Raw genomic sequence first — 13,482 nt, 5'->3', positions numbered from 1 at the left:
GTGTAAGACTGAGAGAAGCTGAGGGAGTAGCAAGGTGTCTGCCGCCTGTTCGGCGGTCCGGGAACACGGTGCGGTGCTCAGAAACTCGGCATAGTCTGGAGGGTGCAGTGGCCACTGAGCCGGGGGGCCCCGGGTCTTGCTAAAGCCCAAATACAGGAGACACGGCAAAGGCCTGAAACGAAGTCTTTCTGTGGGAGAACGGAAATATTTCCGTACAATACAGTTCATCACTTCTTAACGGCTGAAAGTGTGTGATAGGGGATGTTTTTATTTCCCCCAAATACGTTATTCAGAGTCATGGTGTGAAATGTGCCTAATGAGATGAAAATTACAAATTAAATGAAAAAACAGCCACGTGGAAATGCTGTAATGACATGCCCTGCCATCAGGCTTGTAAGTTACGTTATTCTTTAAGCTCAGTTCCATATTGTGCAAATAATTGCCCACAGTGCAATTAGGAGGAGCCTTTGCCTATGTGTTGAACATAGCAATTTTGGGACTGAAAATGAGAGACAAGAAATGTCTCAGCATGGTAAGACTGGTCCACAGCATAGCTACGCTGTAAAATGATGTAAGGAATGTGTGGTACGCAAAGCAGTCACTTGCAGAAAGCTCTCTTGTGACACAGATGACATTTCTGCTTCCTGTGGGAGAACAAAAGTACTTCCATGCAACCCAGTTCATTAGGTTTTATGGCTGAAACTATCCAACAAAATATGCTTTTTCTAAATATATTATTTCCAGTGCTGGTGTGCAGACAAAATTTGCTAGATGAAATTCTTAATAGAGATCTGAATTTCAGTATACCTTAATTCCGTATTTGCTTTGTAGAAACCATGATGCTGACTCCTGGACATGACCTAGGATCCTGTAGAGATCAATTATGCATCCCCAGGAAAATAAAGTTATAACAAATGGCTATTTTAAAAAACCTGGAAAGATTAAGTATGTATTGCAGCAAATACATCCTTGTACAATACAATATAATAATGCATTATGTATGATAAATACGTATCAAGGCTAATTTTTTAAAGCTTAATTGAAAGAATCCATCTACTGGAAATTCGTATTGTGCTTAAGAAAAATAATGAGTGGCCCAAGTTTACTCAAGCTTCCACTCAGGTGGAAGGTTTAGCATGAGTAGAGTAATACTGCCTCTTAACACTTCTTTTATAAACTAATCACCAGTGTAAAACTACGTGAATGTTAATCAGGAAAGCAGGTAGTAATTTCTGATTTCTTCTCTGGACAGACTAGATGTAACCTGTAGCTTACTTCTGTTCCCTGTGGTTAGCTGAACTGGTCCAAACATGTAGGCAGTGGTTTGTTCTAGCTACTGGATGTGAAACTGTTTCTGTACTTCTTGCCTACTGTCATGTCCTTGAAGTCTTCCCTTCACATGTCTTTTTGGTCTCACTTAGGCTAAACACTGCTTGTAAGCATACTGTATAAAGCTTAATTTGAACTCTACAGAAATCTATTAATATTATGGTATCTGGCTTGCTTTCTTCTTGTGTAATTAGCTACACTTTCTACTTGTTCTTTCAGTGAGCTGTAGGTTTTGTGTTCTGAGTCCCATCAAGATTCAGCTTAATGGGATTTGCTCTGTTGAACATGAGATTGCAGCAAGAAACTCTCTGCTTTGGCTAGCAGTATGCTATTAAGAGGTCTGTGATGGCAAATGTAAAGTGATTATTCTCACTGAGCTTGGAAACACTGTGAATCAGAGAAGCAACAGAGATTCATATTCATGAGGGAATATTTTTTAGCTTCCAAAGGAGGTCTGAGGGCATGAAGTGGATGCGTAATAACCAGTTTGGCTTGACACATGTGCTCAGAGGTTTAATGAAACAGGCAGCTCAACTATGTGAGAGAAATAATCACACACTGACTTTCTGTTTCATTGTAGATGAAGCTGTACTTCATATACCATGGTATAAATGCATGGATCTAGTCAGATCCCCTCAGAGATGTTTGTCTATGTTAATCATTTAATCAACAGTCTTATACTAATGCATGTTTCTTGCCCTTATTTTCTCAGTAACGTTTTGTTGTCAATGCTATACAGTAATAGCGTTCCACAGCTTTGGAACAAAAATTGAATAATTCAATTGTAGGAATAACGTACTATGTTATTGAGAGGAAATGTGTTGACATGAACCACTGTGAATCTGTGAGTAACCCTTAAATCCCAACTTTAACAAGAGCCAAATTTACATCAGAAGTTAACTATTTGTGCTACGCTTTCACCATCTTTTTAATGACAGTCATTTGACTATTTAGGCCACATGGTGCTGTAGGGAGAATACACTGGAATTTGAACTAATGTTATTCCTTGATTTATGTAGGGCTTAGTTCACATATGAAGGCGCCTTTTTTTTTTTTTTTTTTAACTTAAAATGGTTGGCTTTTGGGGAATTGCTATCAGATCCATAACCCTTCATCTTTCATTTTCCTTTTCCTTTTTAGGCTGTTGTCCATCCTCTTGGTTCTTGAGGAGAAGGAAAGGTTGATAAGAACCTTTAACTATGGGAAATCTCTACATATCTTCAGAAATAAGAGACAGAGGGCCAGAGATCGTAATTAAATACTCTATTTTGAAGCTGTTTGTTGAGTATTTCAACTTGAAGTTGGAGTCTTTCTTAAATAGCCATGCAAATGTCAAATTTCAGAATATTCCACAATATAGTAACAGTGTAGTTGTAGCCCTGATTTAGATAATGGCTATAACAACACTTACCAAAACCTTGGGGGTGGCAGAGAAAAGTTATAATCTCCTTAGGGTCAGTGCTCGGGTTTTTTTTGAGTGCTTTTTGCAGAATTGAGACAGTTATTTCATATTGGAAATGCAAATGGACAATCTGACAACGTACCTCAGAACTTGGAGGTTTTTCCCAAAGCTTTGTAGATGAAGGGGTTTGTACTTTGGAGTTATAATTTTTAAGCTAGACACAGAAGACAAATTGAATTTTTGGAAGATTTCTGCTTAGGCAGTTACCTTCCCTTAAACACCAGGAGCTTTGAAATTAATGCGGAGGTGTGTGTAATGTAATGCATCACATACAGACTTTCTTTGGTGCATATGGAATGGTAATTTCAAGGTCTAGGTGGATGTTGGAGGCAGGGAAATGTTCATTATTCTTTGATCTCTCCTGAGTCTGCAAGTATCCTCTGGGTTATAGTATTTTTCTTTGGAAACCCTGTTCTGCAGAGGGAAAACCTGCATCTGTGAGGCCTAGAAAGGAAAATCGAGGAAGATATCCTCCACAAATACCGCTATGTTTGATCAGCTGGTGATACAGTAAAGAAGTAAATTGAATGATAGAAGTTTATTCACATACTAATTTACTGTATTTTTAGTTTTCCATGTATAAAGTATGCAAAGGACCGATGAATCAGAAAAGTAATTCTTAAATGTAAATCCACTGAGCAAAACCAAACCTCATTACAGCAAAAATGGCTAAGAAAAACATTGTTTATTCACAGAGCTTGGATGTGGATATGAGAAAATATGCTTTAGTTTAAAGTAGGTGTAAGACAGAGAAATGTTCTGAGTATGTGTGTAACAGTTAACATACAACACTCCACTTAATACCAGCATTCACAAAACTGTGATGTTTTTAGGAGGTACAAGCATATGCTATTCCTGGCTATCTCTGCTTAGCAGCTGCAGACAAACTTGAACGGAATTTCAGTAATCCTTGTAAGGAACCTGTCTAAGAAGGGAATCTGCTGTTCTTTTCTCTCCAGCAATAGGGCCCTGGAGACCAGGTCCTGAGGAAGCTTAGCTCAGGTTGTGATGTCATGAGATTGACTGAGCCAGTCTAACGACTCACTGCCACTGGAAGGAGAGAGACTTCCTTTTTTACCCTTGCTCCCAGCTGCACAGCCCTGACACCATGCATAGCCTCTGGTACCTGCTGGGAACCCAGCTCACTGGTCTGAGGACATTGCTCCTCAAACCAAATAACAAAAAAATGCCCAAACCAGAAGCCCTAAATGTTTTCAGTTCAGAGTCTGGGTAGCAGCTGGGAGCAGGAAAGAGTTGAGCAGGTTTTGGTATCCGAGACAGGATGCCATTTGAAGGCAGCTCGATTTGGAGACCCATGATGTGCTTGATTCAGAGAGACTGCAGAGGGGCAGTCTTAGTGCTTGCTTCTGAAGTATGAACAGTGGGCTATGGAGTGATGAAAAGAGGGGGCTATATACCATTTGCGGAAGTAGGGGGCCTCCCTACAGGATTGGGAAGGGAATCAGTCCTGGGAGCATATTGCCTGAGAGTTGCAGGGCACAGAATGTGAGATGTGTCCAGTAGAAGGCAGTTATAACAGGGTATGGGGCTGAAAGCGTGAGCAGAGCTGACAAGGCTGATGGAAGGAGAGGCAGTGGCTGCTGGAGCCTTGCTATCTTCTCTTGTCTGCTTACCACCCAACACTGGACTCTAGAGACAAGTGATGGGGCAGTGACAGGGTCCCAGCTGCTGGAGAGTTCCTGTGCCAGTCTGTCCAGAGCTTGCAATTCTTTATCCAGAGTAAGCCAAGACCACTTCAATCTGTCAAAACTCTTTTCCTACTGAGAGAGTACTAGGGAAGCTACTGATTAGTGCTTACACATGTATCTTATTCTGGTGGTTCCTCCACCTGTCCATGGGTTCAAGATGTTTGGATTCCATTTTGTCACTTGTGTGTTTTCCAGATGAGCTGCTGTTAGTTTTTAGTCTGTAGGGTGTTGTCCTTTATTTTTGCCTTTCAAATGTTCCTGCTTTGCAGCTGGTCATGTTTTGAGTTGGTTCCAACAATAATTTGCCCAGCAATCATAAAACTTTCTGTCAACAGTAGTTTATTCTTTAAAGAAACCTAAATGGCTTTGATGCCTTGTAGGTTATCACTGAGGAAACGAAGTTTTGCAAGTGACTTGTATCTGTCTGATGTTCAAGCCTACTGTGAGCTAAAGCCTAGTGTTAACTTCCATCCACCTTCTGTGGTTTTAATGTAGCTCAGATTTGCAGCCCTTTGCATTCTGTTTATGTCTTCCTGTTGCACTCCCAGTTCCTCTGCAGCAGCATATCTTCTGAGATACATTCCCCAGAAACATGTTCCTAGTTTGAGGATTACTGCTGTAAACTGAAGTCCTGCAGCGGTCTTACAAGGAAGTGATGATTTTATGTGATAAAGGATTTGCCTGAAACTGTGACTATGATTCTGCTTTCTGCCCTTTGTGCTTACTTGTGTTATATTAGTGCAAATGAGATCACAGTGAGATCGTGGATTTTGTGCTGTGTTTGTATGTATATGCATTTAAAATTTTAGAGAAAAAACTTGAAATTTTGAATTTTGTTGCTCCTTTCCCTTCCTATGTAAGGCAAGTATCACTCTAAAATTACCTAGTTTAGGTAAATAATCAGTTATGTAAAGTGTCTGTCTTAAAAGATATATATCCTATCTTCACCTTGTGCTAGAACATATCCATGAAGTCTAGAAGTGGAATAAAAATTTTAGTTTTTCATTGTTTGTAAGCTTACGTAGTTGGTGTACTCTCTGCCCCTCACTTTAATTGAGGAATATATAAATGAGTTGAATGGAAAATTTAAAAAAGAATAAGTCGTTGAACACAGTTTTTTAGCTATGTAAGTCTGTTATCTAGCTTTATTCTTTAATGTGCCTTAGCAGATCTTTTCCTGCAAAAAGGGTGACCTAAGGTATGGAATGAAATGATGTAAAGGATCTATCTTGAAAGTAACATATTTAATATAATTTTCATTTCTTTTACAATCCCACATTTTCATGTAACAGACTGGCCACACATACACTATAAGAAATGGTAAAGCTCACTCTTGTGGTATAGTAAGAGAAGTGCAGAAGCAACAGCCCTTTATTCTTCAGTGATTTTTGTTTGCACATAAAGTAAACCTTAAACATACTGCTTTCTGTAGATGGATCCTTGATATTTTCATTCTTCTTCTCTCGACGAACATGGTTTCTTTTTTTCTATTTTTCTTTCTGTGGTCTAAGGAACTTTATGAGATTGATGCAGTGCACTATCAGGCTGCTGGACAGGTATTGATGCTTACAGCACCACTAACCAAAGCTGCTTTACTAAAACTCACTGGTTTTTCATCAATCATGAAGTTACGAATGCAGCCAATGAAGGAGTTGCGGGTAGTCAGGCTGGATGTTAACAGAGACTCTGGAAGAAGCAGATTTAAAAAAAAAAAAAGATAAAAATTACAGCTCATGAAGACCAAAATAACCAATTTGGTGGCAGAATCCTTTCAGTTTGCTACTAACTGAAGCTCTCCTGAATATTCTGTTGGTCTTTTAAAATGTCTGACGTAGTGCCAGCATCCTAGAGGCCATTAGAATAAGTATGGAGAGTTATCTACATTTATGTAAAACTTGATACTACATAGTCAATAGAGGTCCAATCTTGCATTTTTGACAACTGCATTTTCTTTTAAGTAACAGAGTAGATGAATCCCAGGGTGTGTGTTTGTAGTTTCTTTTAACATTACATGTATTGTCATCTGTGTTTGATTTGTTGGTTTGCATTTAGTTTGCTATATTTACATGGTATTAGTATTGTATCTTGTTTGTTGTCATGAAGTTCTTTGTAAGATTTTTCTGTGCCAGCCTGATAACAGCATAGCGCCAAGGTATGGCATTGCTTTAGTATTCTATAATTAATGTAGTAATAGAAGGCTCCATTATGAAGCAGAACAGCATTTGCGATTACCACTTTATATTACCTCTCTGGGAAGAGTTCTGTCCTAATAAAATTCCAGTTTGGATTTAAAGAGTGAACAGGCATCTGCACATAGATTTTATTATTCCCTTTAGGCTCATTTTTTCCTCCTGGTAGTCTGGGATGGATGAGAACATCACGCACTCAAGCCAATAATCCAAGATAAGCAATATAATAAATTTTGTAGTTAGAGCTGTGCATGATTGACATGCAAGGCACAGAGAAATAATGCTTCGTGTTTTCAATGAGAAATGTACAGGAGATGACTTAAAAATTGAATCACGTAGTGTTGATTACAGTTTGTGTATGAACCCCAACAGAGTAGCTCTGTCTGTTGAATAAGGGAAGTAAATGTAGTAATCTTGGCCCACGCTACACAGATGGTCTGTGAGTCACCAATTCACATTAGCAGACATCTGTGCAATAGAAATCACTAGTCAGAAAAAGAATCTTCATGTTTTGTCTTGTGTTCAAAGATGCCATTGCTTGAAGAAGAGGAAAGAAGCCTACCAGCAACAAAACCTTGAGACTCCAGTTACAGTGACAGTTTTCAATCCAATAAATAAATAAATCACTTCTTAAAAAAACCCAGGAAGCCAATACTGGAAAGTAAAATGGAAAAAAAAGCAATTTATTTCTAGCTGACTGACTTCTCTACTGAGTCCATACCTGACCCTCCGGCAACTGTGAATGTTTTAATTTCAATGATCCAGCACTTTTTTTTTTTCCTTTGAGAACTTGAGGCAGAACATTTCTGATCAGCTCTTGAGCCTTTGAATTTTACCAGGTTGTTCACATGAGATATGTTCTGTTCTTTTTTGAAATGAAAACTAAGTCTCTATGCTTTCTCTGGAAATCATGTTGAAATTTAAGAACAACGTACCATAAAGTTGCCAAAAACTTACCTGGTACGCCTCCAATAAACACTGGCTCCCTGTGGTCAATTGCCTTTGGATTTAGTGGCCCTACCACATGGTTGACTTCAGAGTCTACATCCAGCTGCACCACATTAGCATCTCTAATAACTGAAAGGAGAAGGAACAGGGATCAAGAAGACGGTAAGAAGGGAGTTTTCTGTGACAGACAGGAGTTATGTGCTTGATCTGAGTAGTTTGATTTAGTGTTTGCTAGATTGGGTGTGAGCCATCAGTGACAGTACGTGGGCAGATTCTGGCATAGAGCAGGGCCGATGGAAGATACAGCGTGCGAGCAAGGGTGCTTTTGAGCGGGGCTCTTGATTGGTGGCAGCTGTGTCCAGGCTGCAGGGTACGAGCTTACGATGGCATGAAGCTTAGAAAAACTGTTTGCTAAATCATTCCCAATGGGGGATGTACTACAATGCAGTGAGTGTTCCTCCTTGCTTGTGCGCCTGGATTTCCTTCAGAAGGAAACCAGAATGCGTGGGGAAAGGGTACACGCTTGTGTCTCTTCTGGATGTGACACTGGGAGACAGACATGCCAAGTCAGCATCTAGACAGGAAGGTAAGGGAGTTCGAAGTACCTGAGCTTTAGAAGTACTTTTTGACTTTCAAACACAGGAAAGAAGGATGGTTGTCTGGCACAGAGGCAAAATCCTGACTGTAGCCATCTCTCTGTGTGAGGCAGGGGCTCCTCAGATCTGTCCTGTTATTTGACCTTTAAGGGCAGCCTATATATGTGCCTACTACCTTCTACCAACTTATTTAACCTCTAATTGGGAAAAGAATATCATCTGGTATACAACTCAGGAAAGGTTGCCAGCATTTCAGCTGGGCTGTCTTGTGTTCTTTGAACAAGGAGCTTCCATCTTTCCTTGTTCTTTGCAGGAAGTTGTGCTTGTCCTCCCAGGGAGCTCTACAGTTCCTATTACTGAGGGATGAATATGACTGTGTCTTTCACACAAACTTGTGTCTTGACGGGTGAAAAGGAAGAACTGAAAATATGACCCTGTTCTGAGTGCACTAAGCCATGGAGATGGATATCTGGGAAGGGAGAACTGGGGTCTGTCATCTTACTTAGGGGATGTTTTACTGACCTGCAATTCGGTGCCACTTCCCATCGCAGAGACTCTGTTTCAGTGTCACTGAAGTTGAAAAATCCCTGATTCCGTTATTCAGTTTCACAGTAACCTGCGGGAAAATAATGTACTTGTTGCTGTAAACTCACTCCTGTTCTCTTTTTCCTTCTGTTGTAATAATGCTGTATTCCTCACTTAAAACATGTCTAGTATGTAGGTGAAAGAAAACCATGATTTCATTAAATTCTTTAAAATAAAGCACCTTTCTAATTCACAGATTTAGGGTTTGGGTTTGTTTTTTTTTTTTTTTAGATTCACTAGTTCTGCAGCATTTCCAATTTGAACTCAAGGAAGAGTTCAAAAAAAGATTAAAATATAACAGCTAATTTCACTCAAATTTTCTAGTACTGCTACTCTGTAATTTCCTGTGTGGCAAATTAGTGTTTAGAGGCATCAGATGATGTTTTGGCATCTTGCTAGCCGCTTAATAAGCAAAACATTCATGAAAAACGCAAGTATAAACAAACAGACAAGATGTGAGAAAGGAATAGATGGGGAACTTCAGAATGACTTTGAAGTTACATGTTCAAGCTTACTAGCAAATCTCTGGCAGAGCTAGAAAGTGAACCTAATTCTGCATTTTGCACCTCTGGTTTAGTAATGTGGATTAGTATCTTGTTCCCCAGGGGTCAGTACTAGGGCCTGTCTTATTCAATATATTCATCAATGACCTAGATGAAGGGACAGAGTGTACCCTCAGCAAATTTGCTGATGATACTAAACTGGGAGGAGTGGCAGATACAGTGGAAGGCTGTGCTGCCATTCAGCGAAATCTGGACAGGCTGGAGAGCTGCGCAGAGAGGAACCAGATGAGGTTTAACAAGGGCAAGTGTAGGGTCCTGCACCCGGAGAGGAATAACCCCATACACCAGCACAGGCTGGGGGTTGACCTGCTTGAGAGTAGCTCTGCAGAGAGGCACCTGGGAGTTCTGGTGGATAACGAGATGACCACAAGCCAGCAATGTGTCCTTGTGGCCAAGAAGGCCAATGGCATCCTGGGTTGCATTAACAAGAGTGTGGCCAGCAGGTTGAGGGAGGTCATCCTCCCAACTCTACTCTGCCCTGGTAAGGCCACACCTGGAGTGCTGTGTTCAGTTCTGGGCCCCCCAGTTCAAGAAGGACAAGGAGCTACTGGAGAGAGGCCAGTGGAGGGCTATGAGGATGATGAGGGGGCTGGAGCATCTTTTTTACGAGAAGAGGCTGAGAGACCTGTGGCTCTTTAGCCTGGAGAAGAGAAGACTGAGAGGGGATCATATCAACATTTATAAATATCTAAAGGGTAAGTGTCAAGAGGGTGGGGCCAGGCTCTTCTCAGTGGTGCCCAGCGACAGGACAAGGGGCAACAGGCACAAGCTGGAGCATGGGAAGTTCCTCTTGAACATGAGGAAAATCTTTACTCTGAGGGTGGCAGAGCACTGGAACAGGCTGCCCAGGGAAGTTGTGGAGTCTCCTTCTCTGGAGATATTCAAAACCTGTCTGGACGTATTCCTGTGTGACCTGCTCTAGGCTAAGCTGCTTTGGCGGGGGAGTTGAACCAGATGATCTGCAGAGGTCCCTTCCAACTCCTAACATTCTGTGATTTTGTGATTCTGTGATTCTTTCTGCAGGAAAGTGTTACAGTAGCGGCAGAGCAGTGTCATGTCCCTATTGCGCGGCACAAGATTCCCAGGAGCGATGGCCAGAGAACTCCAAACACTGTGTCCAGCCACTCAGGCTTTTCAAATGTCTAAGTTGTCCCTGATAATGCTGACACCTTGTTGACTGAAAATGTTGCAAGGAAACAACTTATATTTAATTTTAGAGGTTCTCTGTTTCAATGTAGTAACTAAGAAATTTTGAAACTTTTTTCCACAAGGGCGCCAGCAAACAAAAGTGAAATGGCCATTATGTTCTCTTTTATCTGCCCTTGGGCAAAATATATAATATATAGAAGCAATTAAAGCAAATACAGAATCATGAAAGAAACTGGCTCTTTATAAATCACCCAGGCAAACTGTACCGATAGAGAGATGTGTACATTTAAAAAATGAATTAAGGGTGTTGGTTATTCTTATTTGTCCAGCAAAAATGTTTTCACAAAACAAGTCTTTGGTAATGCATTCAAAGAGAGCAGGTAGTTAATGGTAAAAAACACAGGTGCTTACTAAGAAGATAACTGGTGTACCTGTTGCAGTGACAAGCGGGGAAGAGCTGCTTTTCCAGGGCGAATTTTGTTTATGAGTTGCATATGCATTATACAGGAAGTGAGGTTTGAAGCAGTAAGTGGGGCAATATCTTCTGTTAGACCAGCTGATACAGTTGGAAATCCAGACAAGTTTCTGGACATGCAAACGTTCCATCAGATCTTACATAAGAAGTACTGAGCTAGACCAGTTGTATACAGATGCAACCTTTAAGTGTGGTATGATACACAGCAATGCAATGTGCTTTAAGGAGTTCTTTGTTAATTCACCAAAGACTAACTACAGCTGTAAGAATGGACTTTATCTTAATCAGCTGTCAGAAGTTAGGTGCCTAAATGAAGCACCTCTCTGTAGTCAATATAGAAAAATAGATTTTCTGAGTGACAGCTCATTTAGTCACCTATATTAGACACCTGCTTTAGGACAGGATGAATCATCATGTTAAACTCAGTCACTGTATTGTAGGTTCCTGCTCTTGTAAGAGAGTTGACAGCATGTTTCCTTAGGTGTTGCATTTCTAACTGAGGTGCAGCCAGCCTCACTTATATACCCTTCCACTTTGGCTGACAGTTAAGTTACTGGGTAGGGTGTTGCAGTGGTTAAAGAATATCCACACTGCTTAGTCTCTTGACTATGCCCTTTTCTGCAAAAAAGGAAAAAAAAAAAAAAAGATTTCCCGTGCTCTAAACCTTTGTTTGCTTTGTCCACTTAGACTGCAGCTTATTACTGTATGTGTGCAATGCATAGCATGAAGGGATCCGGATTTTAGTGATGAACATACTGAAAAAATAACAACAGCAAGAACTGTCTGGTAAGTTCATTTCAAACCTCTCTCTCTCAATTGACAGCCTTACTGAAATCCAGAGGCTGTAGAAACCTCAGATCAATAGACAGACTTTCACTTTCCCTCACTCTCCCCATCACACACATATACGTTAAAGGGAGAAGAGTGCTGACTTCTCTTTTAACAAATAAGAAGTAAAAACTCATCACTCATCAACAGTTACCTTACTTGTATCTGTCATACATTTTTAATGAGTGGATGAAAGAGCAGCACCAAAGAGTCAGTGCTCTTGCTTCTTTTCAACTGCTCGTTAAATATTTATAGTTGGTATCAGTAAAGTGATCTGAATTTGTCTTAGGTGCTATTTTTTGTATTTTAAAATAAATTTCTGGGTTGCCTAGTGTAAGCAGTTAATAAACTTAGGAGAGGAATGAGAATCAATTAATGGCAAATTTGTAAGACAAAACCTGCATATAGCAGAGCCCAAGTAGGTAGGAGAGGAACCAATCAAAGCAGTGGAGGAAGTGTGACCTTCATTTACCTGTCCATTTCTCATGTGCATATTTAAGTACTCTCCATTCACACTGTGACCATGCAGTAGAATTCCTGAGCTACTTCGGGGACGTATTTCAAAAACAACTTCAAATTTCAGGCCTAAACTGAAGGATTCATCTGTGAGATAAAAAAGAATAACATTCATGTTATACTGAGTTAGTGATGAAATTGGACATTTATTCAAAGTCAAAATAGAAATTCAAAACCCAGGGTGGAACTTACTTGCCCTGTATTTAAAACTTGAAACCATATGCCAGTATACATACTTGAAGAGATGGCATGGTGTGCTGTCAATGACCCATTTCACCTTTTGTTTGCTTATGTTTGCTTAGATACTAATAAAGGTTTCTTTATTTTTCTCATTATTTAAAAAAGATGTATTTTGTTTAAAAATGTTTCTTAGCAATGAAATGGACAGAAGGAGATATATCTGTATTTTTTTGTCAGTTTCTTGTGCAATTTGCTAGACATTCAGCAGTCTTTATACAGTAAGTGAGAGTTCGCTTGAGATTTGATGATTCAGTAGAAGAAACTCCCATTTCCAATCTGGTGGCAGGCCAGGGAGCAAATTAGAAACTCTGTCTGATTCATCTTGGCGTTGCCAATGAATAGGGTTGCGCGGTTCCTTTTCCTGTTCAGATCAGAGCCTATGTGATCAAAAAACCCTCATAAAACACTTCCTGGAACACAGCAGGCCTAAATGACAGAAAAGATGTGTTCTGTCATTGTGTTCATTATCAAAACATGCAGGAAGCATTTCCTTAGGATTTTTAAATTACGTGTTGTTTTATTAATTAAAAAACCAAGGGATGACCATTTGCTGGTGTAGTTTGTCTTAGCCACATTGACTTCTATATGTCTATGGTAATTTTTACTCTATATGTCTGTGATAATTTTTACCATATTATAATATATTCTTTTGTGAAATTATTCAAATTATTTGGAATACATACATACAGATGTATGTATTTAACAACTTGTCAAGTTTCATTGTGATGTTGTGACCTGTCAATGTCAGCTGCTTACCACAATAATGATCTGTGTCTAATAATCCTTACACCTCGCAGCTTCAGAAATTACCACACACTTTAGTGAAATATGCCATTCTGAAGCATAGTGAGTACTACAGTCTTATTGTGGGATATATTTGTTTAGTAGTGTAT

The 13,482-nt window shown here is 39.8% G+C and overlaps 1 protein-coding gene across 1 annotated transcript in view; it reads right to left on the bottom strand.

The window, feature by feature from the left end:
• Positions 1-6,040: 6,040 nt before the first annotated feature.
• Positions 6,041-13,482, bottom strand: part of LAMA4 (laminin subunit alpha 4) — a 104,622-nt gene continuing 97,180 nt past the window's right edge. The window contains exons 35-38 of the mRNA XM_086461289.1: positions 12,306-12,436; positions 8,756-8,849; positions 7,647-7,766; positions 6,041-6,186 (exon numbers count right to left, since the gene is read on the bottom strand). Of these exons, the coding sequence (XP_086317415.1) occupies positions 6,041-6,186; positions 7,647-7,766; positions 8,756-8,849; positions 12,306-12,436 (491 nt within the window). The remainder of the gene's footprint in view (positions 6,187-7,646; positions 7,767-8,755; positions 8,850-12,305; positions 12,437-13,482) is intronic.

This window comes from Leptosomus discolor, chromosome 2 (genome assembly GCF_034619465.1).
Source record: "Leptosomus discolor isolate bLepDis1 chromosome 2, bLepDis1.hap2, whole genome shotgun sequence".
NCBI classification, from domain to species: Eukaryota; Metazoa; Chordata; class Aves; order Leptosomiformes; family Leptosomidae; genus Leptosomus; species Leptosomus discolor.
This window is presented reverse-complemented; position numbering and strand designations above follow the sequence as displayed.